This window comes from Lygodium microphyllum, chromosome 11 (assembly GCF_053477565.2).
Source record: "Lygodium microphyllum isolate KBCC chromosome 11, Lygodium_microphyllum_v1.1.10, whole genome shotgun sequence".
Lineage (NCBI taxonomy): Eukaryota > Viridiplantae > Streptophyta > Polypodiopsida > Schizaeales > Lygodiaceae > Lygodium > Lygodium microphyllum.
This window is the reverse complement of record NC_141145.1, coordinates 10,875,674-10,903,416: the sequence shown is the minus strand read 5'-3', so window position 1 is coordinate 10,903,416 and position 27,743 is coordinate 10,875,674. Positions and strand designations below refer to the sequence as shown.

The following is a 27,743-nucleotide window of genomic DNA, read 5'->3' as shown; positions in this document are numbered from 1 at the left end:
AACCAAGTCGGAATACTCGAGCAACCATGCTTTGATACCAATTGAAAGGTGAGAAGGATTGAAGCTTGCTTAGAAGAGCTATGGCGGGAGAGCAAGAGTAAGAGAGAGAGAGAGAGAGAGAGAGACCAAATGGGAACTCCAACAGTCACCATGTGTGAATGGACCTTCCTTTATTCAAACTGTCATTGAAAGAATAAAGAATAAAGTGACGATGACAAGCGCCCGGCACCTGCAATGTGTAATGGCGAGTACGGTCAGTGTAGTAATACATGGGTGTCTAGGCGGAGGTACATTTACCCCCAACAAGGCATACTTCACAACGATGCCAACCATGCGAAGCATGATTAGTAGGCCTGGCTAGTTAGCTAGTAGTTATGACACGCCAAAGAAAAAACAAGAGAAAGCAATAGAGAGACATGAGTGTGATTTAGTTTGCTTCACTCACTTGTTCTTGAGAGTGAAGTGAAGCTCCACCTAAGCAATCTCTTTTGCCTTGAGAATTGGGGGTGGCCTTGGTATCTTGCTATCATAAGGAGAGTTCACACTCGATTGTACAAGGAAGGAATACAAGGATGTCCAGCGTATGTGAGACATGCTTATGCATTGAAAAATTGGAGAGGTAAAAACAAAATTTCAACTGTTTTTATCACCCCATCAAAAGAGTGATTGTTGGGGCATAATATATGAACAAAGCGAATTAGCCCAATGGGCTAATATTTGGTGTGCAATACACTTTCCAATTGGTGTGCAATACACTTTTTAGCTTGCCAACTTGCCAACGACAACGCAACATGCAGCAAACTTCGTCGTATTTTAAATACATCTTATGAAGTGTGTGTGAAAACAGCACGCCCACTTTCTTTCTGGGAGAGGCTGTCCGTCTGAACCGTTGTGATTTAAATGCATCTTATAAAATTGCGAGTGAAACACCACACCCACTTTCTGTAAGGGAGAGCCTGTCCGTCCGGACTGGTGTGAATCCGCCCATGGAATGGGCACACGAAGAGACGAGAGCCATTCACCAAGGAATGAAAGAAAGGATTTCAACGGAAAAAACGTCCTTGGGTCCTCTTCGATTGGGCTTCTCTCTTGACGCAACTCTTCGGCTGCTCTCTCTCTCTCTCTCTGTGCTGTGCATGGTGCAAGGGGAAAAGAGACGGGAGATAGAGAGGGACCTCCACGCCAACGTCAACGGACGAATCGTTTTCCTGCCTTCTTGCCGGCTCGCCAGCTCAGAGCTCCACGAAATAAATGCTGCCATCCTCTTCGTCCTCATGCTGCTTGCACGTTCCTTGATTCTCGCCTGTGGTCGTACAAGATTTGCTCGCAAATTGCGTTGTTTGGATCAGTCCCGGGTCCTGACAGAGATTGCGAACTTGGACGATTTGGAATCGGATTTGAGATGATGAATTTGATAGAAATTGGGACAGAAATTGCATGTTTGGCTTTCCGAAATTGAAATGGAGATATTAATTGAAGCATGGTGAAGATGGGATTGACTTGTTGCAGCAGCTTCTGCCCTTTAGAGCATAGCTGCCAGTAGTCAATAATGGGTTGATGCAGGGACTGATGCCGGGCTTTTCATCGGGAAAAACATGTTTCCTGCGAACCCCACCTCTCCTAATCCTACCTCTGAGCATCAGCGTGGTGGATTTTCCAAGCCTAAGCAAACCCACAGTTCTAATTCTGGCTATGGCAGCCCTGCAGAGGTTAGCTCCCAGCTAAAACCACGTGCTCCTGACTGCTATCTTGGCCAGGCACACAGACACCAGGTGACACAGGAGCAAAAGGTCGCAAGCCCACCACCACAGAGCTTGAACAATGACAGAAGGCTTGATTACAAAGAGGCACGAGCACCTGCTTCACCCTCAGCTGGTTTTGGGCCGTGGCATGGACACTCTGCATCTCCATTGCTCAGTACTGATGCTGTTGCTACTACCGACTGGGAAGAGGTTGAATCAGATCACTGGAATGTGGTGTGCTTAGGTCCCCTTTCACTCTACTTTGACTCTACTCTTATAGTCATTTGTCTTTCTGCATTAGTAATTGTAGTTGTGTGTTTGTATGTGTGGTCAAATATTTGAAATTACAGCAGTGTGTGCTTCTCAAGTTTCTTGAGAAATAGCTTTAATGTGGGTCAATTTTCAAAATTATCCTTGGCTGCATAATGAATTTATTTGTGAATATTGCAATGATGCTCTAGTGTCCTTTAATAGCATCTTTGGCCACTCCCATGGGGTGGCTTTGGAATGAAGTTGAGTAGGAAGCTCTTTTACATGAAAACTGTAACAACCAAGAATGATCAATGTAAATTGGAAAATTGGACGACTAGAACACAGTAGAAATCAACCTTGATTAAGGAATGCTTTTCCAAAGAATTGTTTACGATACGCTTCCAGGTAGGAAAAAGGAATTAAAAGGGTGAGAAGTGTTGATGGATGATGAACAAAAACTATGCATGAGTTGGAGCATTATTATGTTTAGTTCTTTGTTGCTATTTCTGCTGCTTCTTGTTCTTCTACGCATGTTGCTATAGCTAGGGACGAATTCCTACAACTTCCTGTTTTTCTGATTATATATTGGACTGGGTCTCTTGAAGTAGAAGAGCCTATTACAGTAAATGAATTTGATAGCATGCTGCATTCTATGGGTAAATGAAAATCATCTGGTAGGGACAACTTTACCATTGAGTTTTTTTGATTGTGTTAGAATCTTAGATGAAGATGTCCTTTTTATTATAAATAAAGCTTGGGATATAGGGGTAATGCATGACTCTTGAAAGAAGGGTTTGGTCAGAATTTTTCCCTAAAAACCAGATATGTAAAAGCTGTCCTGACTAGAGACCAAGAATGTTAATGCCTATCATACATAAGTTGGTGATGACTAAAATATTGGTCAAATAGATCAAAACTTTTCTTCATGATGGATTGAATCTAGGTCAATAGTCTTGTGACAAGAAGATAGATCAATAATAACATTACTTACGCATATATTTTATTTAGTATGCCAAATGTACCAATCAGGATGTCTTGGTTGATACTGAGATCTACTCCCAAGATTTTATAATCGTTTCCTATATGGCTTGCCTAATGCTTGATTGGATGTGGTTTTAGATACAAGTTGACATTGAGAAAGCTTTTGATCTCGTCAACATGAGTTCATAGCTAGGTCCTTATTGGTGGGGTCGGAGGTGATAGATTTAGCATTCGGAGGTCAGTGAGATAGGGATGCCCCCTTGCACCTCTTCTTTTCTTATTCATTGCAAGAGCCATGAGCTCCTCGAGGGATAGAGCTACAGATATTTGAGGCATTAGACTTCCCATCCTAGAGTTTGAGGAGTTGCTAGATGTAGAGTTTGCAAATGACATATCTTTTTACTTGGGTGGGGGTGAGAAGAATGAGGAGAATTTTAGGACCTTTCTAGTTGCACTAGAGGTCTTTTGCATAGCTTTAGGAACTCTTATTAATTGTCACAAATTCTATGGATTTTGAGTTTGTGACACTCAATAGCTAAGATTGGAATCCATATGAGAATTTCACTCGAGTCTTCCGTGAAATTTCAGTGAGATACTTAGGCTGCCACGTAGGCATTGATATTTCTTCAAAGTAGGTTTTAGCTTTAATTCGACAGCCCCAAAACTTAATTAATGAATTTGAAATATTCTTTTAAATTGAAAGCGGTTCAAGAGAGTTTCAGTGTCCCACATGTAAGCCCTAATTAGGGAGGTCCTAAACTTTCTATAAACAGACAACTTGCCCTCCCATTTAATCAACCTCATTTTTGCAGGTTTCAAGTGATCTAGCTTCATTGCCCACACTCGAGGACATTTCAGCCGAAGCTATTTGACATTGTCTACCATAGGGGGAGCTCACACTCAACCGCCAAGACCCACAAACCGCTTATTGCTTCAAGCGTTTCAAGCGAGCACAAATGGCTATCTCTCACCTAGCCGACGCACCTTCGATCCTACGGGGGTGTAGTGAGCTTACCTTGATGCCCAAACGAGTAGTCTCCTCCCTCAAGAAACCCGGTAGCTCCACAACTTGAGATGCGAGCTCAAGCAATCTCAAGCCTCCACCTTCAAGCTCCATCCTCCATAGCCGCGCGCAAGACAAGAGGAGAAGAGAATAAGAAAATAAGAAAAGAGGAGATGATGGAAAGCTCTTTTTCTCCTTGATCCCTCACCCTCACACACTCGCTCCCTCACACTCTCACACTCCCTCTCTCAAGCATACACAAGCAAGCAAGAAGGAGAGAAGAAGGGAAGAAGAAGAGACCACTTTAGCCACACACCAAGAATGAGCCTTTCATTTACTTTTTGAGTTTATATATAAAACCCTAAATCCCTTGGGCACCCATCTCCTTTTTTACATGACCGGGCATCTTGCCAAGGTCCTCTTTCTCTATTCCCTTCTAGTTGCCTTAGCCCTTCACCTATGCCCGTTTAGACTTTACAACTTGCACAAGAGGGAGCCTGACGCTCTTTTTCAAAAGTTTTCTAGGTGCCTTGCATTTAAAAATGCGCTTTTGCCTTTGACTTAGCTTTTGAGGCCACTCTTGCGCTTTTGGCCGTTTCCTTTCCTACTTCCTTCGTGTCCGCGTTTGGAGTTTTCTTGGACCTCTTTGGACTTCTTTTTCTCCATCTCGAACAGGGGTTAACACCTACACCCATCTGCCACCTGTTTCTAGCCTTCCTTGGCAGTTTGCTATCCACATCATCTACCGTCTGCTGCCAACCAGTCCCAAAATCTGCATTTACTGCTGGCGGCCTGTCTATTGCGCGTGGTGACCATGCAGGAGCTATCGCTTACTTTGGATGACCCCCCAGCTGGCTGCATTTTGATTCTAGGTGCTTGTCTTCATCAGAGAACTTGCGTTTTGCTGCTCCAAGACTTTGCCAATCTGCCATGTCATCACCAGCTGCTCCATTTTTGCAGTTTTCTCTCTCCTTATTACTGCTCCATTTGACTCAGATTGGGGACATCTACTGCTGCGTTTGCTGTTGCTAGACATCTTGGAGTTTGCCTTTTTGTGTTTCAGGATTTGTCAAGAGTACGGCACACTCTCTAGCTCATTACCTTTGCCTTAGTCCTTGAAACACGAGAGTTTGCGGCACAATATTTATTCAGTGCATAGTGTGTTTGCTACACGAGCATTGTAATATACTGATACATTCATTTATGATCTTCAATGGGTTCATTGTCTTGAGTTACCCTAACCCTAATTGTGTTTAGCTTAGTTTATGCTTTGTTGTATGCTTGTGTTTGTGTTTTTGCACTAGGGTATTTCTTTACACCTAGGCTATTAATTCTTTGGATATATCTACTTCAAAGACCCTCTCTAGGGTCTAATAAAGATTGTGCATATCCTCTACATGAAATGGGAGAGAAACAGGGCAGTTCAGAGACTACGAGGATAAGGAGAGATGCTTTTCTTAGGAAATAAGATGCTTTTCTCTAATAGAGCTACTTTGAATTTTACATTTTGCCTGCATATGTTTTGAGGAGTCTTATTAATAGAATGTTTTCTCTTCTCTAGAAAGAAAAAAAACCATTGCATTGACTCAGGCGGAATTGGGTTTGATAGTAGACTGCAAAATGTGTGTTTTGGTTTAGGGTTTAGCGTTTAGGGTTTAGCATTTTCTGTTTTAGGATAGAATTTGTAATAATTGTGGTCTTTGGGAAGATCAGTGCAACAAGGTTGCCGTTTGAGTGAATCATTGTATGCAATGGCTATCCATTCATATATCAAATATGTGGATTTTACTAGTGGTTGATACTTTTTGGCTAAGCATATGTTGATATTCACTGCCATATCTGGCAAGGAAACTAATAGATGAATCTTTAGTGATTACATTGCAAAAACACTATCATGGTTGCAACTTTGTATAAATTTCTTGATTCATTAACCAAATCTTCAAATAACCTTGTTGAGTGAGCTTCTTGTTAGCAGCCAGAGGAATTGCAGAAGTACAAAATGGGTTGATCATATCATTCCTAATAACCTTGCAGAGTGATAGGAGCATCCTAGATAGTGTCTTCACTTTCTTCGAGGTGACCGAGTGGGCTTAGCACAGTGGTCAGGGATTAGCAGTACTCCTCTTGGATTTCAAGAAGGGCTATGACAGGGTTGACTGGGACTTCTTAGAGGGCACCATGGTGAGGTTGGGCTTTCCCCATGTATGGATCTGTGGGGTTTCTGCACTTTACAGATCGGCCACTAGCAGGGACTACCTGAAGGATTCTCTAATGCATCTAATTCTCTCAAAGATAAGGGTATTCTCTTGCTTTGAGGAGATTGAGGATATACATTTACATAATTGCCTCAGGTATACTCATGGAGTGCACATACATGTGGAATGAATGGGGAGAAGAAGCAGTAGACATTCCATCCCTTGTCACAAAGGAGATGGGACACTCCCTCCTAGACCCCTTCCCAGAGAAGGAGCTAGCTGAGGCCTTCCATGCATAGGATGGGCAGAAATGCCCGGGAGAGGATGGTCTTTCTAAGGCCTTCTTCGCTACCTATTGGGAGGTGGTGAAGGACCCCCTACTACTGGCCTTTCAGGAGATTTTCGGCTCAAGACGGATGCCAGGGAGTTTATCGGCAGGTCTTGTCAATCTCCTCCCCAAAGGGGGAGATCGGTTGGAGCTATCCCAATGGAGACTGATCACCTTGTTGTCAGTAGCCTATAAGGCACTGGCCAAGATGATCGGTAGTTGACTCCGCCCCGTGCTTCTAGACATCGTTCATGACACCCAGACTTTCTTTTAAAACCTTGAGATTAAATGAATGTATCAAACTTATGCTATACAAGAGCCTAAGGCTCTAATCAAGTTGGCCTTCGAAAGATCAGCATTGCCTATGTCAAGATATCCCAATATGTGCCCAGCTATATCTCCTTGATCATACCATGAAAGTGTGAGAGTGCGCTGCGGAAGAGGAAATACGAACACGGAGGGAGAGAGAGAGAGAAAGCAGAATATAAGGAAGAGAAATCTGCACTAACTGAAATGAATGCTGAATACACTGAAATGGACTGATCAGTCCCTGCACGCAGCCCACAGCGTCAGTGAGGGCACCAGATCAGGCTGATGATGATGGCAGCACCACCACGGGGGAGAAGGAGTGTCGGAATCTGCAAGAAGACAACTAACCAAGTGGGGAGGGGGGCTGCCAATAAATAGGCAACGGACAAACCCTAGCCCTAACCCTAAAATGGGCGCAAACCCTAAAATGGGCGCAAACCCTAAAAGTGCCCTAAAATGGGCGCCCCACAACAGTGACCAAAAAGGTGGCCGGGCAGCCAGTGGCTGCCCACTAAAAGAGGCCAAAAAGAAATACACAACCTAAAACAGCCAGTCAAGATTGACTAGCCTCCCCCATCATAACACATGACAGACATGTCAGAGCTCCTAATGTCCTCGTCTGACTCAGACTGAGGCTCACAGGCAAGAGATGAAGAGGAATGCCAATGTCGATGAATTCCGTCGAAGTAGACTGCCGGTGAAGGAGCTCCTCATGATCCTGGAAATCCCCCTCTAAAACACTAGGGGCCAGGGAATCCACAGCCGCATCACCGAGATCGTCCCCCTCTGAAAGGGATGGGGGGTACGAGGGAACCACCGGAGGAGAAGGTGGGGGATGGGAAGGAACTTGTGGAAAAGAGGGTGCACAAGTGAAAACGGGTGTAGCAATAGACTGCCTCGGAGGACCCTGCATCAAAGAAGGGGAATGGAGCCTGTAAAGCCCGCTCTCCTGCCAACCTGTAGATAAGACAGCTCCTGTAAAAGAATCCTCAATAACAACGGCATGCTCGGTGAAGATCACTCGTGTGCCAAGCCTCGTAAGGCCATAAACTGAGAGGAGGGGAAGGCCCAAGTCCGGAACATGTAGGGCCTGTGAAAGGAAGCTCGTAGGTCGGTCTGTAAACAAAGGCAATGTGCCAACACCACTAATAGGCACCGATAAAATGTCACCAACAGTGACTGAACCCTCTGATGGACGGAGATCCTGTAACAAATCACCTCGGGGAGTCATATGACTCGAAGCACCACTGTCCACTAACCAAGGCTGCGCAGAAGACACTGTAGCCACGGAAGAAGGATCCTCCTCCAAAGCATGGATATGAAGGAACACTGACTCATGGGTAACAGCGGGTGTAGAGGTAGAAGAAGGCTCCGATGTAGATCCACCCTTCGCTCCCGAACGAAGGTGAGGGTACTGCTTCCAACACTTCTCCTCGGGATGTGTCCCTTTCCCACAGTGTGGGCACTTCGGTCTCTCTGAATCTGAGTCAGAGCCTGAAGAACTGTCCTTCTTCTTAGCCTTTGACTTCTTCTTCTTCTTCTGTCCTCCCGAACCTGCAACAAAGGCTCTAGTGGAGTCGGATCCACTAGCACTGACCTCTCTGAGTCGCTCGTCATGCTCCAAGACAAGCGGGGATAGCTCCTCCCATAGAAGCTTCTCACGGGTCCTCGATGTAAGAAGGCTGGTGTAGAAGACATCAAACCGAGGCGATGGCAGCTGAGTCAAAAGAATCATAGCCATGTCTTCAGAAGATATCGTCCGACCGAGGGATGCAAGCTCATCCCTCATATCCTGTAATCTGTTGATGTGGTCCTTCATGGAAGGACTATCATCAATAGCGAGCATCCGCAACTTCTTTTCAAGAGATATCCGGTGGGCAAACGTCTTCTGGTGATAGAGAGACGCAAGCTTTCTCCACACATCTGCTGCAGTCTTCAACCTGTGAACATGAACAAGGACAGAATCCTGCAAACTCAGAAAGAGGAAAGATCTGGCTCTAGAATTGAGCCGAGCCCATAATGCTGCACGATCCATAGATGTCCCATCTGCGGGATCCACCTTAGGCCGGGGAATAGGAACAGAAACAAGCTCCCAAAGATCGAAGGAGTCCAAGATACACTCCACCTTGCAGGACCATAGAGAAAAGTTGGAGCCATCCAACCGGTCCTCTTTGGGCAGCTGAGGAAGTACGGGTACCTGTACAGGGGGTACCAAAGGCTGCATCTTCGGCCCACTGGAAGGGGCTCGCCGAGATACATGAATAGAAGGGGGACGGGAAAGAGGAATAGACTCCGGACGACGGTCCTCGTGATAGAAATCACGCCTCCGTTCAGATGAGTGCCGAGACAAAAGCTCGTCATCTGAGTCATCAAAGCCTGTAAACTGATGAGAAGACATCTTCGATATCTGCAAACACCAAAACACAACAAGGGAAGGTTGCCGGTGCCGAAACACAAACACCAGAAGCTCTTGAGCTGGCCGCCTTGCACAGAACGCAAGGATGATGTCAAACGCAAATGCTGACGATGCAATCACCACAGAAAAACAGCTGCCTGCCTGAAAACGCAGCCTGGGAATAAGTCGCCAGCAGGAAAAGAGCCAATAGCCAGAACAGCAAGGCGCAGGCTGGAAGGGTGTCGCCCAGCTGGAGGAGGGCCGCCCAGGCTGAAAACGCAAGCAGGAAGAGGTTGGTGATGACGTGGCAGCCACTGGAGAAGGCGCCAGCAGCAAACGCAAATATGTTGACACCAAAACAGGCCGCCTTGATCAAGGAGATGGTGCAGAAGGTGACGCCTCAGCTGTTGGAGACGTCTTGACCAGCAAACGCAAAGTTGTGGGTGTTCTCCTGCGTAAAACTCAGCTCCGTGTACTCTCCTTCGGCTCTGATACCATGTGAGAGTGCGCTGCGGAAGAGGAAATACGAACACGGAGGGAGAGAGAGAGAGAAAGCAGAAAATAAGGAAGAGAAATCTACACTAACTGAAATGAATGCTGAATACACTGAAATGGACTGATCAGTCCCTGCACGCAGCCCACAGCGTCAGTGAGGGCACCAGATCAGGCTGATGATGATGGCAGCACCACCACGGGGGAGAAGGAGTGTCGGAATCTGCAAGAAGACAACTGACCAAGTGGGGAGGGGGGCTGCCAATAAATAGGCAACAGACAAACCCTAACCCTAACCCTAAAATGGGCGCAAACCCTAAAATGGGCGCAAACCCTAAAAGTGCCCTAAAATGGGCGCCCACAACAGTGACCAAAAAGGTGGCCGGGCAGCCAGTGGCTGCCCACTAAAAGAGGCCAAAAAGAAATACACAACCTAAAACAGCCAGTCAAGAGTGACTAGCCTCCCCCATCATAACACATGACAGACATGTCAGAGCTCCTAATGTCCTCGTCTGACTCAGACTGAGGCTCACAGGCAGGAGATGACAAGGCATGACAAACATGACTGCTAACAGAAAGCATGACGAATTCAATGGTGTCAATGAGACCACTCTCCAAAAACAAGCCGATTGTATATCTGGCAATCATTTCAGCTAGAAGAATTGCGGCGGTACAAAATGGCATCTTTCACCTAATGGACTGGCCATATCACTTCCACAGCTCAGCTTTTGATGCGGAGAATGATGATTGGGCATGCATACTGTCTGACATGACATAAAATTCAAGCTCAGCTGGATCCTTTTTATGCAGTCCTCCAAGACTCATGTGATAGTAAAGTGCTGGAAATAACCTTGTAGGAAATATTCCTGATACTTAGTTCACCTCTTTGCAGCAAGCACTTGCAGAAGAAGGATAAGTTGCAATTAAGCTTAATGTTTTCATTTGGTGATAAAAAATGAAGGCTTTACCAGTGAGGTGAGACATTGGCCAAAAAGAAAATTTCATCTGCCTCTTGCCCTCTTTGTGCATGTTGGTATGAGACTTTCCCTTGCTCTGGGCCTACTCTGAAACAAATAGTTTTTGCTCTGTTTGTTGGCACAGTTGTTGGCCAGATTCACAGGTTTGATTCTTCTGGAAAGTTCTGGATATTGGCCCATATGAGGCGTTACATATAAAATTGGTCCTTTTCTAGGATGGTCTTGGTTTGGGCTCTATGGACTGTTTGGATTTTTTATAGATGCACGGTCTTCTTTTCATGATTATTATCAGATCAGTGGCAACTTTTTGTTTTCCTTTTGTGTCTGTATACAGACGCCTCCTCATAATGAGGGACTTGCTTTTGTATTTTAGGATCATAGAACAATGCTGTGTATTAGAAAAACAACGAACAGATTTGAGTTGCACATTATAGACATGCGATAATGCATACACATCTGAGCTTATTGAAGATCTTATACTTCTCTGCAGAGTGGTTGCTTGAATTTGTTTTCTTGACTGTTTCACAGATCTCTCCCCCGTTTCCCCATATTCTTGCAGGGTCTTCAAACACAAAAATATCATTGTATGGATGCTCCAAGAGTACCCAAGGGTCCAAAGAAGCGGAAAACCTTGCCATTGAATCATTATATTTCTGGCACAGCACAGGAGAATGGGGATGGACTTCTAGGAGAAGCTTTTAAGGGCACTTCCCAGAACTACCTTGCATCTAATAATGCTGGGTTTTTGTCATCAAGCAACTCCACAGCTTCCCATTCTTCGCTGTGCCTGTCAGACCTATCTGATGCTGATGGAAGGTATCTGCTATGCCATTCTGGTAATGATGAGAGCACCTCACCTTGTGGTTTCCTCCAACCATCCCCAGGTAACAGATAAGGAGCATCAGTTCAAATATATGGGTACTAGACAAAGTTATTTTAAGTTAGACATGAGACTGATCATTTGCAAATGTTTATATGAACCTCATATAATATGTGGCTATCTCAGTCTCAGTTGGGCAATTATGGGAAGAGGCCATTGTTTCCCAGAAAACAGAAAGAGTGCAGCAGCTTATAAATTATGGTTTGAGTGCAAGTGGTGAAGGCTCTTTCATGAATGTAAGTTGATCACTCTCAGTGGGTGGATAGATCAGCAGTTTAGGAAAGCTTGATGATGCCAAATTTTATGTCAGCTGCTCATCTTTCCTAGCCTGAAGCAATAATGGATGTGCAACTTATACCATACCTTTCTTGCATAACAATTTTAGGAGCTGAACCTTGTGTTCATGAACACGCAGAAACCGCCCCTGATTCTTGCTGTCCTTACTGGGAATGATGCCATGGTCAAGTTGCTTCTGACAGCTGGTGCAGACATAAATTGTGATGACAGTGAAAAGCAAACACCCCTGCACCATGCTGCAGCAACTGGGAATAGGTGTGTAAGAGGTACCTTGTAGAGTTAGTTATTGATGTATCACAGTGCATATGTTCAAGGCTGGTAGTTATTTGAGGTTATGGGAAATTTGTCTTTGGGTTTAGTACGGTGGTCCAATGTCTGCAAATGTTCAAATTGTTTCAGGTCAATTGTTAAACTATTGCTTGTCGCTGGAGCCAATCTTTATGCCAGAACAAGACAAGGCTTATTTCCACTGCAGCTTGCAGCTGATGGGCCCACTTATCAGTTGCTCAGTCAGCGAATAAAATCAGACATGGAAAATGCAAAAGCTCGTTCCTTGCCTTCTCTATTGTCATCATCTATGGACATTGGATGGCAAGGTCGTCCTTCATCCTTTGCAGGGGTACATACAGCTCCTTCAGATGACAGAAGAGGCCTAGATGGATTGAAAGATAACATAAGACGGACATTTTCTGGTACTCTGATTCAAGATTCAGCAAATAAATGCCCTCTTCTTTGTAGGCGTAACTCATTTGGTGAGCCAGACCTTCAAATGGTGATGGCTAACTCACAGGAACGATATCAGATGGATTCTTGTAGTAGTGAAAACACATCTGAGGGAGATTTTATTACAAAATTTTTCCTCATGCATATTAATAAAGACCCAAGCTTCAAAAATTCTGCTGCGGAAAATACACTTGATCATACAAAACAGGTTGAGGAAAACCCCTTGCAGCAGAGATCTCAAAGAACAGATATCCAAAATAGCTTAAGGATTTCAGGTGAAGATAAAAAGACCAAGTTACAGTATCTTCCACTTCATGTAGCCCAGGAGAAAGCAGAAGATTCCTTAGAAATATCACAAGCAGAAAATGAAGATTTTACTGCTTTTCTGCAAAAGCAAAACAATAGTATCAAGTCATTGGTTGATAGAGTATTTAAAGACCGGGAAACTTGCATGAAAGAGAAAACAGAAATTACAAATACACCACTACATTTGGAGGGAGACAAAAGGAATCAAGATAGTGGAGAACTCCCACCCATCAATCAGGGATGGGAGTGCAATTTGAATTCTGTTCATCAAACACCTGAAGAGAAAAATTATGTTAAGGCTGAAGAGACTAACAGTGTGATTGATAGGGGAAGTTCTGCTGCTTCCACAGAGCTAGGAGGATCTTCTACCACTAGTGGTCTTGTAGGCATGCATGAGATTAAAGATGAAGAAAGTCATGGATCTGGTTTTTCTCAATCCTTGGGAAATTTACAAAGATTTGCAGCTGATACAAGCAGAGAAGCAGTAAGGGAGGGGCCAATCTTGGTTTTTGAAGATGTGAAGGATGGCAGCACACTGCAAGATGTTAAATTCATGGATAGCGTAAAAGAAAAAGCATATTGTGATCTGCCTACAATGCAAAATGACAGTGACGGTCATGTGAAAGATAAGAAGCAAGTGACATTTTTTGTTCCTCCAGATGATAATTTGTTACTAGTACGTGCAGATTGGCATGATGCTGCTCGTGCTGGATGCATTGGGTGTGGGAAGGAAGGTTGTGGAGGAAAATGCCTCCCCTGTAATGGGTACAACGAAAAGGAACCTGAAACTTCTGACAAGGAACTAGCTGCTTCAAGCTCAAAGAAGCTGTTTAAAAGGGCAGAGACAAAGAAAACAAAAAGTTTTGAGTGGAAACGAGGAGAGCTTCTTGGGGAAGGTGCCTATGGAAAGGTATGCTTGATTTCTCATATGCCCCCAACCTCTTTGTGTAGTTATTTTGACCACATAATCGGATTGAGCTATCCCAAGAAAAACCGCAAAGAACAAATGACTTTATAACCCAAGTTGCTGCTGCTTTTGTCCTCTCGCATCTGCTCTTTGTCAAGCTTTGGCACCTTAGCGTCAGTAGACCTGAAGAGCTGCCTTGATACAGAGCATTGTTTTACCTGCTGCTGGTGCTGCTGCAGTTCCTTTAACTCATTGTGCTACTCAGTCACCAAATATGACTAGAAAAAATTTATAAGGCTAGGAAATCATGGGAGATCTCCAATTTAACTAGTGACTGCACGTGAAGCACATCAAGTGGAAGCCATCTTGATACACATTTATAGTTGAGAGGGGGTTTTAATCCTATGCCTCATCGTCCAACCTCCACCCCTTGGTGCCCGCAACTATCAATGGAGACCTGTTGGTAATATGGTGTATGGTCAACCCCCTCAGCCAATGTAGTGGGCTAGACTTTCATATCTCCATGGCTCTCGCAAGGCCACAGATCAGCTCTAGCAAGGCATGGCTCAGCTTGAGCAACTGTGACTAGAGGTTGAGATCTGTTTTAGTAAGGTTGCCAATCAGCTCCAGCAAGGCCATGGCTCAGCTTGAGCTTCCTTTAGCAAAAGACATGGAAACAAGTCCCTCGGACCCTTGGCATTAGCAATATCCCACCTAGCAGGCAGTAACTATTCACCAGAGATTACTTTCCTGCAGTAGGGTCCACTTCACTACTCCCTTTAGTAGAACAGTACTCTTCAACCACAATGGCCCTACCAGACTGTTTTCCTAGCTTGTGAGTACCAGATAAAGTCCCAGAGTGGCTGTTGCAGCGTGCATATGTGGTGTGGTTTGCCACTGTAGATCAAATTTTGGTGATCGTGCTAGGGGTGCTATATTTGTACCAGTCCAGCCCTCTAGACTTGTTCACTACATGCCAATCACGTGTGCACATCAAGTTGCTTTCATCGTCCCTTTATACACCTTAGCCCTTCCAAACCTCCTTTGTTGCACTTCAGAAGATGTCTAGTCATGCATCTGGCAGTTTAGGGGGTGGTGATGTGTCAGGTTGCAAGCTGAGAGGTGGCATGGTGCCTCTATGTTGTCCACCTCCTATCCAAGGCTCCACCCTCTGTCCAAGTAAAGCTGCTATACAGTTTTGGCAGGAGTTACCAAGTTTCTTGCACTCACAGATTTTTGCATCTGAAGATCCATAAGACCATTTACGCAACTTCAAAAGCTTATGTGTGAACTGGGATGTGCACATACAGGATGACTTCTTGGCTCTCTTGCCATCTACTTTGGAATGGTCTGCAGACAAATGGTACAACCAGAACCCAGGCCACCACTTTCTTGATTGGCAAACTCTCAAGAACAGCTTTGTGGAGACTATCCTTCCTGGTAAGATCAATGATTGCATAGTGGATGAACTCAACAACTCAATTTTCAAGGAGAAAGGAATGGTATCTATGCTCATGACCAGAGTTAAAGTTCTTGGTGGCTAGGCTTGCTATGTATCTTGAAGACTTATTGGCCAGACAGTATGCCATGAGTGCTGTGCCAGTCCCCACTTAGCAAGAGATCTGGTAGACACTAGAGTCTACAGCCACTCTGGAGGAATTTCAGCAATTGGTGGTCAAGCTAGAAAATGCCCAATGGCTGTTTGAAGCAAAACTATGCGAAACAAGTGTCAAGACCACAAACAGCAATGTGATGATGAGTAAGGAAGGAGCTTGAATCCTTAAAACTAGATAGAGATAAGGAGTCATTTTGGCTTTGACTCACGTCTACGTTCACAAAGGAGTGTCGATTGATCCTTTGTAGGACATTGGGGCACTTTTTATTCTCCTTATGAGAGGTTTTTTCCCCCAATTATATTCTTCTTTATTTTACGTGCTTATGTTACACAATTCGGGCACTTATTGTATTTTACACCTTTTGGGTGTGAACGCACATTAACAATCCTAAGGTTTAAGGGTTGTACTTTGTACTTGCACATTATTCTTTTGATTATTGTATTGGAGTTGTGTCTTCACTCCTACACTCTCTTCGCTGTCAAGTGTGTACTGTCAGCTGAGCTTCGATCTGCCCCATCACTCACATTTGGTATCAGAGCTAAGATTCAGCTCAGCTTCAGCTCCTCCCAAGATTAGGAGTCCCCTGTAGGAACCGCAAAATCCTCTAAGCAGCCTACCAATGCACCATCTTGGGTTCACTCATGAACCTCGCTAGCACACCTACAACATAATATAAGTCATCATGGGTATTAAGAAGCCAGATCAAGGAACCAACCAACTGCCTATATCGGGTAGCATCCACCAAAGGAGAATCGGAATGAGCAGTAGCCTTCCAATTTGGGTCCATAGTGTTAGCCTGCCTTATTTTTTATATCAGTCTATCATCTCCTCTTTGTGAGCTCCTGTCAGAGTTTGGCAGGAGACAGAGGAGCTCTGTTAGTTTGTTCAACATTTATGTGTTTGTGCATTTCACTCTTGAGTGACTGCTGGCCCATTTTAGGGCACATTTTTTCAGTCGGCCCATTTTAGGGCAGTCGGCCAGTTTTTGGCAGGCCACCAGCTGGTTGGCCAGATTTAGGAGGAGAGGGCTATTTATAGCAGCCGTCTTGGTCACTCTCTCTCTCTCTCTCCCTATTTTCTGCAGATTCAGCACACATTACTCCCGCTCCTCTCTGACATTGGTGCTACCACACATTTCAGCCTGATTTGGTGCCCTCACTGACGCTCCTAGCTGCGTGCAGGGACTGACCAGTCCAGACCTTTGTATTCAGCATTCATTTCAGTCAATGTAGTATTTCTTCCTTCATTTTCTGCTCTCTTTTTTTTTTCCGTAAAAGGTAATTGTATTAATTACGAAAAAAAGGTACAAGATTACATGATTACATGATTACAAGAGACACGAGGGCCCTAGGCCAACGTGTGGGAAATCCCCGTACTAATCCAGGAAAAAGGTTACACCAATCATGGCAACGACCCAGAGGCAATTGCCATATGCCAGGGAAGCAAATCCTCCCGAGGGAGCAAGTCCGAGTGCCGGATGAGATCTATCTGCCACAATGCAAGAGCCCTTTAAGCCTGGCAATGTGTCTCGGTACATTAGAGGCCGAATCAAAGAGAAAAGCATTGCGCGTGGTCCAAATGTGCCAGCATCCCCAGTATCTGAAAAAGTGAAACAAGATCTTCATATGTAACTGTGGCGGTGTGGGGTACTTTGGGCGCACAAAAACCCAATCGAAAGGAGTGAGCGAGGACCCCACCACTGCGCGCCAAATTTGCGACAACAGTGACCAGATATTCTTGGCGAGCGGGCAAGAAAGAAATCGATGTCGGGCCGATTCCGCAGTAGTGGTACAGAAGAAACAATTGCCATTCGAGATTCTACGCTTGGAAAGGGCTGAGGCAAGAGGAAGACCACCAATCATTACCCGCCAAAAAAAAACCTTGCATTTGAAAGGTGCCCTATTTAGCCAGCCCTCCATGACCGTTGCCTTCCACCATGCCTGCGATTTCCGCAATCCCCAAACAGCATTAGCTTTCACACCCAACCATTGGTGATCTTGAATGAGAAGATGATACACCTGATTAGTAGAGGGCCTTTCCAGACTGTCCTGCCAAGGACAATCCACAGCCAGGGCAAGAAAGGGTTGCCGATCTTGAAGCTCTGACAAAAGCTGTTCCCATAAACCACGATATCCGCGCGGGATCCTGAAAAGCCTCCTAGCAGTCCGAAACGATACAAGGACATTGCGAGTGGCAAGGGTAGCATCCGCAATCGAAGTCACACCAAAACGGGCCATGCGGTTAAATCTCGGTCGGAGCTGATGTTTGTCTTCCCATGAAAGTAATCTCGATACTGCCAACAATTCCAGCTGAAAGGAGTTAGTCTGCAAGCGGTCCCCCACTGGATGCCAACGGGCCTTTTGGAGCACCACTTTCCAAGAGCCGACCAAGTGCAGTAAATAGAGGGGAAGAGGGACTGGAGAATCGAGAGTCAGCATTAAGGACATGCCACCAGGAGGCCCGAAGTCGTGTATTACCATGGTGTAGCCCGCTGTCCTCAAGAAAATAACGGGCTATAATGGTCCACGGGTGATGATCCACACACATGGCACGAAAAAGAGACCAACGAAGAGCCAGCATATGAGTTTCTGCATCCAAAATAGCTCCACCAACCATGCGTTTAGGGGTACATGTATGTGACCACGAAATCCACGAAATTCCTGCCTGTAGTGAATCCTTCTTCCATAGCATGAAACGAATGGGATGAGTGAGAGCTTTCAAAGTAGTAGGCGTCCACGGCAGCAATGGCAGGAAATACGTTAGCATTGGCAGCATAATTGTCTGAGCCACTTTGAGGCAGACATGGAATGGCCACGCTTGCGACTTCCAATACATAAACTTCGCCGCCAGTTTTTGTGAAATCCACTCCAGTAGTTCCTTTGGCCGTACATCCACCCCCAATGGGTATCCAAGATGCCTTACGATGGAGCTACGAGAAACCACCTGGCCCTGCCAGCCTAATGACTGTAAATCAGGCTCCGTGCAACTGAGTATGGCTGATTTAGAGGCATCGATGCGAAGACCAGAGGCCTGACCAAAGAGTGTCCAAACATCTAATGCCTTTCGAATATTGTCCCTGTCCGCCCGCAAAATCATAAAGGTATCATCAGCCAAAGATTGGCTAATAAAGTGCTGTCCCAAAGGAAGAGACAATCCTGCCAGCTGCGCAGAAGCCGCCATTGAGGATAACATTGAAAGGATCGGGTGAGTTGCCAGGGCAAAGAAGAGAGGACTCAAAGGGCAACCCTGCCTGACCGAGCGTGCAAGGACAAATGGCTCTGTAAACCCACCATTGAGCATAACTCTTGAAGAAGCCACAGCACTAATGGTGTAGATCAATCGGGACATCCGAATACCAAAACCCATAGCAGACATGAGATCTGCAATGAAAGACCAGTCCACATAGTCAAAAGCCTTTTCCAAATCCAATTGAATCAATACCACTTCCTGACTGGAGTGCCGCGCATAGTCAATAGCCATTTGCACATTTAAAATATTATGCAGAATGTTGCGGCCCTTAATGAAACCATATTGGAGAGGATGCACAATAGCTGGAAGGTGCTTGTGAAGCCGATTCGCCAGCACTTTGGAGAAGATTTTATATATCGAGCCCATCAAAGAAATTGGTCTCCAGTGTTGCAGCGTTGACGGCGAAGGGACCTTTGGAATCAGTTTGATAAGGCCTTGTTTCCATGAGGAAGGCATGACCCCTGTTTCCCAAACCTGCTGAAACATAACCACCAATGGTTTCACCAGCTGCGTGGCCGAGTTCTCAAAGAATTCATTAGTGAGCCCATCCCAACCAGGACTTTTATCCTTAGGCAGGTGTAACAAAACATCCATAACCTCCTCCTCGCAAATATCCACCTCCAAAGTAGCTTGCATATCGAGTGGAACCTGCTGGCAGACCAGATGATAAAAGACCGAGCGGGCATGCGTAACCTGGCTAGAAGGTGAGGGAGAAGAACCAAGAAGTTCCATAAAATAATTTCTGCACATATTAACAATGGTCTGCGGGTCAGTGACCATGCGACCTTCCGAATCCTGGAGTCTAGTCATATTTTCGCGAGCAGGAGAAGCATGCAAGGCGCGAAAGAACTTATGAGACTGACAGGCACTATCTTGCAATGTGTCAGTCAAGTTATGCAGCTTGGCCTGCTGATAAGATTTCAACTGAAACACTTGAATAAGATTGGCCAAACGCATCTCCAGTGACAGCAGAAAATCATCATCTGGGGTATCCACGAGCAACGAATGGACCAAAGCCAGTAAGTCCTCTGCTGCAAGTCGACGTTGCCGACAAAGAGAGGCATGATGGATTCCATACTGCCGAGCAACCCACTGCACATTAGAGAGCAGCCGTGCAAAGGAAGCCAAGCCCTTAGAGGCGAAGTCCACCAAGAACCTCTCAATCAATTGCTGCATATAGCCCTGAAAAATTGGATGCTTCAAATAAGAGGAGTTGAAACGTAAAGGGAGCCTATCCAGCAACTGCATAAAAGGTGCAATAGGTTGTGCACGCATCTCAAGCTAGAGGGGGAAATGATCCGACAATGCATATTGCTGCAAGACCTTCATTTCCAGCATCTCGGGAAGAAAATCATCCCCCTGCATGATATACATTCGGTCCAACCGCGACCAAGTAGTTGCATATTGTGCAGAATGAAAAGTAAACCCTGAAAAAGAAGGGTGAAGCCACGACCAAAGATCTTGCTTAAGTACGTGCAGAGCAAATGAATTCCACACCCGGCTTTCCGGCGCATCCATTACCGAATGCCCTGAAGTGGACTGAGAAGAGTCAACACACATATTGAAATCTCCCATCAAAAAACCCCTTTGGCCAAGTGACATCGAGCCCTGCAAGGTCGACCAAAGATCCTGTCGGGATGCGGGATCATTCGGAGCATAGAGGCCCAACAACCATAAAATCTCTCCTTCAAATAAGACTTCGATTACCAGAAAGCGGCCCTGCACATCATTTTTAACAAGAACAGGTTGGTATTTCTCATGGACAATCATCAGCACGCCCGAATAGTGCGTAGCATGTGTCCCTGCATAAAACAAACGGAATCCATGACAATCCACAACTTTTCCTGCTTCACCGTGACTTTTGTGCTCAACTGCACACAATACATTCCACTGGTTCTCATGCAAGACAGTCCACATGGCATGTTGCTTATGGCGAGAGCAAATGCCTCGCACATTCCACGTGGCTATCTTCATATATCTTCAAAAAAGGAAATCAGGTGCGAGGCGCCTGTTGCCTCGACTTCACCTTTTCCGCGAGAGCATCCAGGACACCCTCATCCAGAAAATCAGCCTATACTGCAAACGAATTCTGGCGGCCTGCTTTAGAGGTAGAAGGAAAATCCACTGCCTTGGGAGTGGGACGGGGATAACGCCGATCCCAGGGTGTAATCACATTACCTTTTGTATCAAACGCCAGCTTAGCAGGTGGGCCCTTTGGACCATCTGTATAGACTTTCCTGGTAGACTAATTACGGGGGGCAGACGGGGCCATAGTACGCGCAGCATGCTGTGAAGTGAACATTTCTTTCCGGCGCATATACGTGCGGACGGAGTCCTGTGAAGCATTAGGCCCAGGGTTCGTCAGGCCTGCATCCAACTTTTTACCTTTTTTTTGACGAGCCTCAATCCAATCAGTGCTACGGGAATCCAGACCCAGGACCTGTTGTTTGCCTTTATCCACAACACTAGGTGGCTGAAGGGCCTCCTGTGCCGGGGCATCAAGCACCATGTCATCCTTAGGCAGCACAACATGCGCATCCTCGGAAGACGGTTGTCTTTCTGGGCATTTGGCCATAAAATGCCCCAATTTACCACATGAAAAGCAGTGTCCCGCAAAGTTGCCCCATTTCAGGCGAAAATGCAAAGGATTCATGCCAGAACAATTGAGGCGAAGCCACGCAGGCCTTTTCCTGGCCGTGTCCCATAACATGCATAAACGGTTTCGATTTATAGCCCTGAGGCTTGGGGGAACCAGCACTGTTCCCACAACTGCCATCGCATCCTTCAACAATGGCCAATAGACGGCCGGACAATTTTCCACTTCCACCCACACCGGGCATTCTCGTTGGAGCAGGCGCTGGAAGTCTCCCATAGGGCGCCATGGTACAGCATGGACCAAGCGGCGATCAAAGAATAATGGCAACTTGGACAGGAGCTCAGCCCGATGTGTTTCTGATTTCAACAGCACCTCATAAAAGCCGTGGGGTCCAAGGAAGATCTCCTCAACACACTCCCCTTGCAATAAATGGTGCATCCACTGGCGAATATGTGAAAGCACTGGGATCCTGCCAGTGAAGAAAAGTATAACGGCACGGTCATAAAACACCGAAAAAGACCGCAGGACTGATTTCGGGTCCACCGTGGCTTCCAGCACATCATCAGTTCCCGAGTCAGAAAAAGTTTCATTATTATGCTGGACATAATCGCCAAGCAGAGTATTGGCAAAGTCCAACAAATGCTCCCAGTCAAGCTCTTGCGAATCCACAGGATCAGAGGCGACCTGCGTATAGGAACGTTCCTGAGGACCCATTGGCTCGTCAGAAGTATGCTTGGAGCGTTTTCCCGCAGGGGGCAGTTCAGAACCCGAAGGCATCTCCTCCGTGCACGGCACCATGTCCTCCGGCTCCTCTGTATCAGAATCAGGGCCAAGGGCTGCCACCGTCCGATCTAGAAAATCCATATCCAGGCCAGCCATACTGCTGTCTTCTCTCTCTGTCAGGGGGCACAGGCAAGAGCAACGCTATCTCTTGCGCTCTCTCTCTCTCTCTCGCTCTCTCTCTCTCTCTCTGTGTGTGTGCACAGGAGCAGATCAGCTCACTGCTCTGATTCTGCAAATGCCGTGGCCTGTCAGACTGTCCTGTGGACCCCCAGCACTCCTTGCGCTGCACCCCCGTGGTCACAAAAGCTAGGCGAAAATGAAGCAGATTGCAGACGGCGGCTGCAAACAGGGTAGCACGTCGAGGTACAGTCGAAGGTGAGGCAGGCTGCAGACGAGAGTGACGCAGGCTTCAGGCGGCGCTTGTAGACAGGGCGGCAGGTCGCGAAACATGCGCAATAGGGGCAGGCTGCAGGCTGCGCCTGTAGACAGGGCAGGCGTTTACGAGAAAAACGGGCGCAGAAGAAGGTCGCCGTAGACAGAAGTGCGCGCAGGACCGAACTCTCGCCCACCACACAGAAAAACGCGTCGCAGTCAAGGGGGGGCACCGGATCCGCCATCGCCCACGCTCGCGCCCGTCACCGTCATCGCGCTCGATCTCTATTTGGGCTATACATTGATGAGATAGCAGAGTTTATTCAACAGCGAGCCGGTGGAGGTATAGATCTCAGTGGAGCCACAGTTCATATCTTACTATATGCAGATGACATTGTGTTGGTCTCAGACTCAGCTCAGGGATTACAGCAGCATTTATTAGCATTGGATGATTTTTGTATACAGAAAGGCATGACAGTGAACCTTGGTAAAACCAAGGTTCTTATATTCCATACATCAGCTCAGATACGCAGACAGAGTATTTTCATGGCAGCAGGAGGGAGTATTGAGGTCACTGGATCATATGTATATTTGGGAGTCACCTTTACAGCAGCTTCAGGGACTTTCTCGATGACACAGGCAGCTCGTGACCGCCTTACTAGAGGATACTCAGCATTGGCTCTTATGGAGCGACAGTGTCATCAGGTACATTTCCAGGAGCCCCGCACCAAGGGGTGGCTCTTTGATACTCTAGTCACTCCAGCACTGATGTATGGAGCAACTATATGGGGGCCAGGCCTTGCCGATTATGTATGGACATTGATGGAGAGACCTCAGGTGATCATGATATCTAGATTGATTCGCAGCAAGGCCTCAGTCCCATATGACATTGTGCGAGCAGAGCTTGCCACACCGCCCATGCTAGTCGAGGTATTATTTCAGACAGTCTGCTTCCTACACAGATTTCAGGATATGGACAGAGATCGCATTGCATACAGAGCATATATGGCATCTCAGGAGATGGCTCGAGCGGGGGATACCACATCATGGTATGCACAGACTAGAGCTTGGTTTGACAGACTTGGGCTGGACATTGATAGACTCCCACCTCTTCTATATGATATTCAGGCTCCCACTTACACCCTCTCTCTCTTTGAGAGGAACAGAGTCATCAGACAGGAGATATGGCATATTTATATACAGAGGACATGGGTTAGCCGTGCACAGCCACTGCCATCGAAGATGGCACATTATTATACACAGTTCTTGAGCATATCAGAGCAGGGATTCATAGAGATTCCGAGATATATGCAGATCTATATGCCACATCGATTGAGAGTTCTTATTGGACAGCTCAGGGTATCATCACATCAGCTTATGATTGAGAGTGGCAGAGCCAGTGGCATCCCACGGGAGGAGAGGATATGCCCCCTTTGCAGATCAGAGGTGGAGAGTGAGGAGCATTTTGTTCTCAGATGCCCGGCATACTCAGAGTTGAGATCTAGATACACATTGAGCAGCTCACTTCAGGGATGTATGATTGATATGGATCAGAGATCATTTGGCCGTTTTCTGGGAGAGGCATGGCACATCAGAGAGCAGAGCACACAGCGGGTCCCAGTCAGAGAGGGGCCCACCTAGACGACTATTACACAGTTCTTTCAGACAGACAGAGTGAGAGCTACTGTACCAGCCTCTAGCCAGACCTCCGGGCTCACACTACAGCAGGCTGAGGACCAGCGTACCCGACGCCGCACGAGGATCCGTGGGTTTCGGACCCCACAGCCACACCAACAGGAGATCCGGAGGATTCTTGATCTACATCGACAGCAGACTGAGATCCGACGACACTCGACACATTGGATCTCAGATCTCCAGTTTGCTCTTTCTCCACCGCCGATGTACCACATCCTGCATCCAGGAGGGATCACCTACTATTAGCGACTTCGACGATTGCTACTACATCCCAGGATAGTATATCTCCCTGCATCTGTTACATATACACATCGCACCACTTTATCACAGCCGACAGTTGTTTCCCTATCACAGCCGACATTTGTTCCCCTTTTGTAGCCATTATCTGGAGTACCAGAGCTACATACGCACATACACATACACGACACTTATCACACTCACAGCACCGTATTTTCAGTTTCCGGTTTTTAGCTTTTCATTCAGCACTTTTATTTTGGATAGCTGGACCTCATCAGTTGTATCACAGTTTGTCTCATAGGCCAGTTTTGGTCTTTAGAAGACGTTAATATAACTTTCTTTCTTCTTTTTTTCTTTCTCTCTTTTTTTTTTCGTAAAACTCTCTCTCTCTCTCTCTCTTCATTTTCTGCTCTCTCTCTCTCTCTCTTCATTTTCTGCTCTCTCTCTCTCTCTCTCTCTCTCTTTCTCTCTCTCTCTCTCTCTCTCTCTGTGTGTGTGTGTGTTCGTATTCCTTCTTCCATTGCACACTCTCACATGGTATCATCACCTAACTGAGAACATGGAGGAGAGCTTCCATTACAGAGGAGACATCAGCCATCAATCCTACCCATCCATCATCGAACACAGCAAAGGCGTCATCTTCCACACTTGCGTTCAGCCCTTAGCGGCCATTTTTTGGAGGAGGCGACCTCAAATCCTTTGTATTTTGCTGTTTCTGGAGGAGGCGATCCCATTAGATAGTGCATTTTCCATCAAGCGGCCACATCTGGTGGAGGCGACATCTTCTAGCAGTGTGTTTGTATCTGGGGACAGCATATCTGGTGGTGGAAGACAATTTCTTGTGTAGGTGGCGCATATTCCTACTGTTTGGTGTTGATTGTTTGGTGATTCCAGATTTGGCAGATGTCTTACCAGTTTTTAGTCTTTGATGACTCAGAGGAGGAGCTTCTTTCCTGACACACTTCTGAGCAGAGAACGGGACTATCGAGAGTTTCGTGATCGACAACGAGAGGAGTCTCCTCGAACTCATCCCTCTTCTGTCCATGTATCTTAGAGGGTTCCATCTACTATGAAAGCCCCATTGGAGAAGCCTCCATCGGATATTCACATGCCTTCCCTGATTCCCTCTATACAGGTGCCCATTCTCCCTTCCTTTCCCAAGGAAGGCAAGTTGGATGGTTCCAACTATTCCCTATGGTCGTGCAAGGTGGAGTGTATCCTCGACACTTTCGACCTATTGGCGCTTGTTTCTTCACCTATTGCTCGTCTCGAGGAAGACCCTGATGATGGGGTCTCCATGGACCATGCAGCCTTATGGGATCAGCTCAACTCTTGAGCCTGTTCCTTTCTCTTTATGAGTCTACAAGATTCTGTTCTTATACATGTTCATAGAGGTTGCAGACTGTAGCGGAAGTGTGGAAGAAGCTTGCGTCTTTGTATCAACACAAGACATTTGCCCACAAGATCTCTCTTGAGAAAAAGTTGTGGATGCTTAGTTTTTATGATTCTCCTTCTATGAAGGAGCACATCACGAAGATGGAGGATATGAGGGGTGCGCTTGCTTCTCTTGGACGAAAGATCTCCTCTAAAGACATGGCTATGGTTCTTTTGACTCAACTGCCATCTCCTCATTTCGATGTCTTCTACACCAACTTTATCACCTCGAGGACCCGCGAGAAACTCTTATGGGAGGAGCTTTCACCGCTTGTCTTGAAGCACGACGAGCGACTCAGAGAGGTGGGGACCAGTGGTTCTGGCTCCACCAAGGCTTTTACTGCAGGTATAGGTGGTGGTGGGAAGAAAAAGAAGAAGTAGTAGCAAGAGAAGGCCAAGGACAAGAAGGATTCGAAGGAGAAGAAGCCCAAGTTCCCACACTGTGGGAAGGGCACTGACCCCGAGGAGAAGTGTTGGCAGAAGTACCCCCATTTGAAGCCAAAGGAGAAGGATTCAAAGGCTACCCTGCTACAACAGAATCCGTCTTTGTCCGTTTGCTTGAGGTGGCAGATACATCTCTTGCTTCTTCTACATTAGCAAAGCCTTGGCTTGTGGACAGTGGGGCTTCTTCTCACATGACCTACCGACAGGATTGGCTTCAAGAAACGTTCCCGAGGGGGCACAGTCACCATTGGTGACAATTCTACTGTTCCCGTTCATGGAGTGGGAACTATTCCCTTATTGCTAGATAGAAAGTTTTCTTCTGCCAGGGTTCTCTATGGACCAGATTTGGGTTTCAACCTCTTGTTTGTTTATGGTTTGACCAAGTTAGGTACCCACGTTGTCTTTACACAAGATGTAGTTACCGTGGAGGATGCTTCCTCAGGTGCCGCTCTTTGGATAGGTCCATAGGAGGGTGGGCTTTATACGCTCATAGCCTTCGTTGCATGGTCTTCTCACGAGCTTGGGCTACTTTGGCATGCTCGTTATGGGCATTTGAACCTTGATGCGATACGGCCAGCTTCTCAAAAGAAGATGGTGGAGGGACTTCCAGATTTCCCTCCTCTTCACACCTTATGCCCTAGTTGCTCGAGGGGTAAGCAACATAGGCAGCCTCACACACAGGTTGCTTCTAGGAGGGCGTCTTCACTGCTGGAGTTAGTTCATACCAATCTTTGCAGACCTATGGGCACGGCCTCCCTTGGGAAGGCCAAGTATCTATTGCTGATTGTTGACGACTTTAGTTGTTATGTGTGGCCTTACTTTTTGGAGTACAAGAGAGAAGCATACTCCCAGTTCTGCGAGTGGAAGGTGTTTGCAGAGATACAAACTACTTCCAAAGTTCATGGTGTTCGAGCTGATCATGGTGGCAAGTTTACTTCTCACCTCTTTCTCAGTTTTGCAGGGATCATGGCATTCGGGTGGAGTATTTCCATCCGAACACACCATCAGAGAATGGTGTGGAGTGTGCAAATCGGACCATGGTGGAGATGGCCGCTGGAGCATAGGAGTCTTCCTCATTTCCTTTAGGGTGAGGCGGTGGCTACTGCGGTTCACATCCGCAACCGTTCTCCGACTTTGGCATTATAGGACATGACTCCCTATGAGGCTTTCTTTGGGAAGAAGCCTTCGGTGTCTCACTTTCTCATTTTCGGATGTGACGCCTATGTCCATGTGGACAAGAAGAAGAGGCAGATGAAGCTCGACTTGAAGTCGTGGAAGCTTATCTTCATGGGCTATAGCACAACCACGAAGGGATATTGGCTCTACGACCTGATGACACAGAAGATTGAGGTGAGCAAGGATGTGATCTTCGATGAGGCTGTGGCTTCCAAGGATTTGATTGATGGTTCTCTTACTGGTGATACTTCGTCATTGACTGATCCTCCCCTGCCTTCTATTCCTCTTTTTCCTTCCAGGTTGCCTCTTAGCACCCCTCCTTCTTCGGCTTCTCCCCCTCCTACCCCTCCTCCT

General features: G+C 46.4%; 1 protein-coding gene across 4 annotated transcripts in view; it reads left to right on the top strand.

Annotated features, from left to right (window-relative positions):
- Positions 1 to 1,087: 1,087 nt before the first annotated feature.
- The window catches only part of LOC148028540 (uncharacterized), a 162,838-nt gene continuing 136,182 nt past the window's right edge, over positions 1,088 to 27,743 (top strand). For all 4 annotated transcript variants that reach the window (XR_015692502.1, XM_087688820.1, XM_087688823.1 and 1 more), the window contains exons 1-5: positions 1,088 to 1,976; positions 11,234 to 11,558; positions 11,681 to 11,790; positions 11,970 to 12,106; positions 12,251 to 13,790. Coding sequence is in view for 3 of the 4 variants with exons in the window: in XM_087688820.1 (XP_087544946.1) it covers positions 1,596 to 1,976; positions 11,234 to 11,558; positions 11,681 to 11,790; positions 11,970 to 12,106; positions 12,251 to 13,790 (2,493 nt within the window). In the remaining variant the exon portion in view is untranslated. The remainder of the gene's footprint in view (positions 1,977 to 11,233; positions 11,559 to 11,680; positions 11,791 to 11,969; positions 12,107 to 12,250; positions 13,791 to 27,743) is intronic.